The 7,308-nt window shown below is 30.8% G+C and overlaps 1 protein-coding gene across 2 annotated transcripts; it reads left to right on the top strand.

The window, feature by feature from the left end:
• The first annotated feature begins 3,112 nt into the window (after positions 1 to 3,112).
• LOC107875555 (transcription factor MYB59) lies at positions 3,113 to 5,021 on the top strand. Of its 2 annotated transcripts, none has more exons than XM_016722312.2 (3): positions 3,113 to 3,396; positions 3,575 to 3,704; positions 4,229 to 5,021. In XM_016722312.2, exons 1-3 carry the CDS (start codon positions 3,282 to 3,284, stop codon positions 4,659 to 4,661), a joined length of 678 nt encoding a protein of 225 aa, XP_016577798.1. In that variant the 5' UTR covers positions 3,113 to 3,281; the 3' UTR covers positions 4,662 to 5,021. The 2 variants fall into 2 exon arrangements, with proteins under 2 accessions (XP_016577798.1, XP_016577797.1); XM_016722311.2 differs by having other exon boundaries at positions 3,124 to 3,434.
• Positions 5,022 to 7,308: the final 2,287 nt, after the last annotated feature.

The following is a 7,308-nucleotide window of genomic DNA, read 5'->3' as shown; positions in this document are numbered from 1 at the left end:
AAGAAGGAGGAGGAGAAGAAGAAGAAGGAGAAGAAGGAGAAGGAGAAGAAGGAGAAGGAGAAGAAGAAGAAGAAGAAGAAGAAGAAAGAGAGACAGAGATAAATTTTGGGTTTAGCCTTAAAGAAAAATAAAATAAAGAGAGAGACTTTGTTCCGGGTTGATGATTCAAACAAGTTTCAGTGTTACTAATTCAGTAAAATGTATTTCACTGCTATCATATAAATGGTTATGATGGTATCTATTTATTGGATTTTAAAATTTAGGTGTTAATTTTGTGGAATAAGCTAAATAAATTATAGTATGGGTGGGTTAAGCTATGATAACCATTATTTAGCCCATTGCATTTTAGCCTAAATAGGGTGGAATTTTGAATTAAAAGTGACAAACAAGTTTGTCAATTAAGTGGGGTCCTTCAAGTTTTTAAAAATTTGGTAAAAAGTGACAAATTTTTTTAAAAATATTTTCGCTCCAACAACTATAAAAACTGTTTCAACAATTATAGAAGTTGTCCCAACAACTATCAAAGTTGTTCGACAACTTTGATAATTATTGGGACAACTAATACAGTTATCAAACAACTTTAATAATTGTTGGGCCAATTAATTCAATTGTCGAATAACTGTTCTAAGTTGTTTAAATAAGTTTACTTTTTTAACTTATTAATACTGTGGCATTCACTTGTAATCTTTATTTAATTAAAGACTTAAAGAGGTATTCTGAGCTTATTTAGTAACCTATGTATTTGACAGTACCCTACATGGTAGGAGATTCCATCTAAAGACCTTGAAAATGAGTTTCCAATTTTTAACCTCGTTTACCTAGTAGATAAAATCTGATGGATACTTGAAGTTTTGGTGATAAGGTATGTGGAGTTAAAAGTACAAAATCATCCACCTAGCTCCAAGAATATTTTTGTCAAGCATCCATAAATGATGGTAAATCTAATTTTAATATACTACTCTATTTTCATATCGTTGTTAGTGGACTTGTGTATATAATATGTCTAACGTAACCATGTTTGGTCTCCTTATAACAAGTATTTAAATAAGTAAGGGCTGCTATAATAAGTCCACGAGTAAAGAAACTTGGACGCGTAGAAAGATGAAAATGACTAGCATTATTTACTTATCTCTATTAAATAATGTTCTTAATATTGTTAATTAGGATTAGATAATTGTTGCTATATTTCAAAAAAAATTTGCCCAAATACTTTGGTTACAACCCCCCCCCCCCCCCCCCCCCCCCACACCAAACCCAAGCCAAATACTACTCTGTTAAGAATATTTTTTGACTGACATCCTGTTGGAATTATGCTACATGAGGAATATAATGTTAGAAACATTACCAATGAGTTTTCGGACGAATTTCGTCATAAATTGGCATTTCTTTTGTTAGTGTCACTAATTACCTCTTTTGCAATGCATTTTCAGAAAAGAAGAAATGAAGTATATTTTGTGCATGCAAACTAGTATATTACAAAGAATATCTTTTTTGGAAACTCGTAGGCCGCTGATAATAAATGCCCAAGATTTCTAAAACATATTTGTGGCGACTCCAAGTATAACTCACGCATAGCGACTAAGGTCATCACCAAATGAGATTAAGTCGCCACAGAAAACCACAAAGTAAAAACTACAACACATTTAGACTTTCGTGGCCACTATAGACAGAAGCTACAAATTAAAACGTCGTCACAAAAGATTAATAATAGCCCCCTCGTGCCATTAAGAGATGTCCAATCTCAAAAACTTTTTTGTGTGTCGGCTCTTATAAGCAGAGCGAATTAACAGTTTGAAGTTTATGAATTTCTACATTTAATATTACAATAACAACTGAATTCACACTCAAGAGTGACTAGGTTCACGTGAACACTTCAGTGCGGCCTTTAAGTTTATCCCTGATAAGTCATTTTTGTGCATAGCAATCAGATCGGCACAAAGAAAAAACCACACACAGAAAAGTGTTTCGAATAAAAGGATCGGTACAGTGAAAGTCTTTTGAAACTACTCAAGTCGCCACGATAGACTTTGAATGGTATGTGGAATTCGTATAATTTCTTAATTAGTTGATAGTGAAGACAATTTTGGTGCGTACACCTGCATATAATTCATTCATGTATGATAATTCATAAGTCTTTTGTTCCTTAAATGTCGTGTTCAATCAAATATCGACTGATCATAAGACTAAAGAGTACTAATAAACTTCGATCATAAGATAAAGAGTAATAAACTATCTTTAAAATATTTTTTAAACGACATATATAATTGAAATTAGGTGTAAACTCTGTAATGCATATTATTATTCTGATATGGCCTTTGCTGCAGTCAAGGGACAGTATTACAAGGGCCCGGTTAATTTGTAATCATGTTGAAGAAATGTAACTCCTCCTGCTAACCGGAACCGATAAACACTTACAAACGATTCGATCAGAGGAGTTAATCAAATGATATGCATTCTTCACCTTCAATTTTAAGATAAAGTGTTCCAGCAAAAAATTGAGAGTTCATTAAATGAGTAAACAAATATGTATTTAATTAAGCAATTAATTACTGTAGATACAGTGTGCACACTATTACAAACTCTTTTTACTATATTGATTACCCGTCCATATATATACTTGTATGAATATGATCCGCCCTCTTTCCTTTTATTTTATTATAATAGTAATTAAAAAAAAAAAAAGAACTTATGATTTGAAACTCTTTAATTTTTCAATTTTATCCTTAATGATATTCTTTTATAGCCATAAAAATATTGTGATACGATTAAGATCACACTTTTAACGATACATCAAATATGATCCAAGAATCATTCTTCCCTCATAAATACCACCATACACAAAAATAAAACAAAAGAAGCACGTATACGTACTCATATAATTTTCTTATTGATGGGGATGAAATAGGAGAAATTCCAAAAGAATGCAACGACGAAATGGGCAGCAACTTATGAAAGAATTAATAAAGTTACATCACATCAACATATCAACCTCTTATCTAGATTTATTACTACTAGATATATCATCATTTGGGTCCTCCCTGTTAATGGCTTACATCATATGCCAACAATAGGTTTTTTCCTGCCACTAAATTAAAATGACCACTCCCATACCACTTGTTAGTAGACACATTCCAAAATAAAATAACATGAAGAAAATTAGGACAACCCCCCTTCAAGGCCAATTATTCCCAGTATAAATATCACTCGAGTACACTAGCATCAATCACCACCAACAAGTCACAAAAAAAGCAATATTCTAGTTTTTTTTTTTAAAAAAAAAAATGGTTCAAGAGGAAGTAAGAAAAGGTCCATGGACAGAACAAGAAGATCTTCAGCTAGTATTTTATGTGAAGATGTTTGGAGATCGTCGCTGGGATTTTCTGGCGAAAGTTTCAGGTTTGAGGTTGGTTGGAGGGAGAGAAAAAATAAACTAGGTATATATATATATATATATATAGGCTTAGTTTTTGGGCATAATATATATGACCTTTTTTTAGTGATAAGCTAAGGGACCAAGTTTAATAACCCCTTCTTCTTCTGCATATTCCATTTCTTGTTATTAATTTATTTATAGGTTTGAAAAGAAGTGGAAAGAGTTGCAGATTACGATGGGTTAATTACTTGAATCCTGGTCTCAAACGAGGCAAAATGACTCCTCATGAAGAACAACTTGTTCTTCAACTCCACTCCAAATATGGAAATAGGTCTGTTTTTTCATTTCACCTTCTCTCTTATTATTTGGTATCCTTTCAATTACTCTTTGTCTTGTGTGATTAATTTCACTTTCTTTCTAAGTGCAAAATAATACTACCTCCGTCTCATTTTATGTGTCACCATTTGATCAGACATGGAGTTTAAGAAATTAATAACTTTCCATACAAAAAGTACGGTAAAAACTTACACGCACTCAGTGTTAAATTAAGTAAAATACATATTGATTAATCATAATTAAATAACATGAACTTTAAATTCAAACACATGACATACATGTATTGGCTTGGTGTATACACGAGGTGCGTGTAAGTTTTACGAGGAAAGTAGTACTACTATCACAGGTAGATCTAGAACCACTATTAAAAGAACGAGTTTAACGACCGGTGAATTTTGTATTAAACAACAAAATTTGTGGGAATCTTATTTAGCGACAAATTGTATAGAAAAGTATGTTAATTAGCTACGAGTGATTTAACGATGAAATTCACAGCTAATTCCAAAATTCTGCATGCAGATGGTCAAAAATTGCGGGGAAATTACCGGGAAGAACTGATAATGAAATCAAGAATTACTGGAGAACCCACATGAGGAAGCTAGCACAAGATGAAAAGAAGAACAATAAGGCTTCAATTTCTCCATCTTCATCCAACTTCTCCAATTGTTCATCTTCCTCTGCCAACAGTCCTGCTGTGGACTCCAGTACAGAACAAAACGAGTTGTTGCAAGTTGTTGAAGCAAATAAAACATATGAAGAGGATCAGAACATGATGGTATACTCCATGGATGAAATTTGGAAAGAAGTTGAATCATCACAAGAAATTGAAACAAGGAATGATTTACCAGTTATGGCATCTAACACCTGGGATTATTGTCCAGATTCGCTATGGATGACTCATGATCATTATTACTATGACAATACTCAAGATTTCTCATTTTTTACTGGCTAATTATTTGGAGGAACAACCACCACAACATATCCAGTGTAATTCTAGGTGCGAGACCCGAGGAGAGTAGAGTGTATGCAGACCTTACCCCTATCTCTCGTGGATGAAATTAAAATATTTGTTTCTTGTAGAGTTGGTGTAGGTTTGTGAGATAAGTATTATTTAGTGATGATAATTCTTGTATATAGGCAACAGTAAAGATCTAAAAGTCCCATGGTCAGAAGGCGCTCTACTATGTTCTGTTTAAGTAGTAACCAGTGTTTCTGAGGCTTAATTAGTTGTATTAGTAGAGTATTATAAGTCTTTCTGCAGTGTGGCTACTCAACATGTCATAATATATGAACATCTTTTAAGTTCCTATAATATTCCATGTAAACTATAACTACTTCAACCTTCTTTTGTTCTTTTTATGAGCATCTCACAATTTTAATTTTTCTTGCTGTTGCATTTCCATATATAAACCATTCGATAATATTAGAGATATGGTATGACCTAGATGTCAAAAAAGTTTGTGGGAGCGGGATTACGAGGTAGGTCGTAGATTCAAATTTCAGTGAATGCAAATTTTTTTATATTCTTATATTTAAAGGCATAGTTTAGTGGTTAAGGAAATGAGAATCAAACAATGAGGTTTAGATTCAAATCACATAATCGATATAAATAGTAGATGATTTCTTTTCGTGAGTTCTTTGAAACATGTAGACAAAGTTATTCGGTTCCTTTACAGTACTGATAGTTTATAATATTCGCCCAGTAAAATAATCAAGGTGTGCATAAACGTATCTGGGTGTCGTCCCATTGGAGTTGCGAAATCAACATAGAAGCTTTAGTAATGATGCCATTCAAAAATATCTGCTCCAATCAGGTGTTACAATAATTTACCCCACACAAATATAATTGTGGATGATTGCTGCCACGTGGCAGCCTGTCGAAATGGATATGTAAACTTGAACTAGATCATGGTTGATTAAGTTTAGTTTACCAAGATAGATATGCACATTTTTTAAGTATTTGTTTACATACCCAATTGATAAATACTTAAAATGCTCATATACAAATTAAAATTAGTCTAAAGTCATTTGTTGTTACTTTTTTATCCCTAATATTTCTCAAAATAGACTTCTAACGTTATCTCAATTTCATTTTCGTTCTTTTTATTTTTCTTTACTATAATTTTTGTCAACTTTCTATTATTACCAGTTTCAACACTTCAATCCAGATAATATTAATAAAAAAAACCAAGACTGATTGAATAACTAACTAACTCAATGTACTAATAATTTAATGTAACAGTATAACTGGAAAATGATCACAGTAACAAAACTAACTACTGTTTTTCTGAACTTTCATTATCATTTCTTGCACCTAATGCTTATCAACACAGTTTCAACGAAGAGTGTCAAACGGGCCGGGCTGGGCCAATTTGGAACCGACCTTTCTATTTTAATCAGGTTGAGGGCCGATTAAGGGTCGGTCCGGGCCCAACAGTGAAAAAATTAAAACCCACCCGAATCCGGCCCACTTGACTCAATCCGGTCAAACCCACCTAAATCTGGTCAAACCCGGTTAAAAAATCGGTCAAACCCGGTCAAAAATATAAGAAAAAAAACTTCTTTCAATATACATTACATATACCCACCTATATACATTTTAAATACGTTAAATAATATATATAGAATATATAAATATATAAATATAGTATATACTACATTAGAACTTAAAAAATATATACACATATACACAATTAGTCAATTACTCATATATACGCACCATTCAATGTATATATACTACTACTTATAAAATATACTACAACATATATACATTACAATATATATAGATATACTTATATAATAATTTATAATACATATACACGTGTATACGTTAAATATACACTTCTATAGAAGATATAAACACGTGTATACGCACCATTCAATGTATATATACTACTACTTATAAAATATACTACATTATATATACATTACATTATATATAGATATACTTATATACTAATTTATAAAACATATACACATGTATACGTCAAAAATATACTTCTATAGAAGATATATACACGTGTATATGCACCATTCAATGTATATATACTACTACTTATAAAATATACTACATTATATATACATTACAATATATATAGATATACTTATATACTAATTTATTAAACATATACACATTTATACGTTAAATATACACTTCTATAGAAGATATATACACAAATATACGCACCATTCAATGTATATATACTACTACTTATAAAATATATTACATTATATATACATTACAATATATATAGATATACTTATATACTAATTCATAAAATATATATACGTGTATACGTTAAATATACACTTCTATAGAAGATATAAACACATGTATACGCACCATTCAATGTATATATACTACTACTTATAAAATATACTACATTATATATACATTACAATATATATAGATATACCTATATATTAATTCATAAAATATATACACATTTATACGTTAAATATACACTTCTATAGAAGATATATACACAAATATACGCACCATTCAATGTATATATACTACTACTTATAAAATATACTATATATATACATTACAATATATATAGATATACTTATATAGTAATTTATAAAATATATACACA

The sequence above is a fragment of the Capsicum annuum genome, chromosome 6, assembly GCF_002878395.1.
Source record: "Capsicum annuum cultivar UCD-10X-F1 chromosome 6, UCD10Xv1.1, whole genome shotgun sequence".
Lineage (NCBI taxonomy): Eukaryota > Viridiplantae > Streptophyta > Magnoliopsida > Solanales > Solanaceae > Capsicum > Capsicum annuum.
This window is presented reverse-complemented; position numbering and strand designations above follow the sequence as displayed.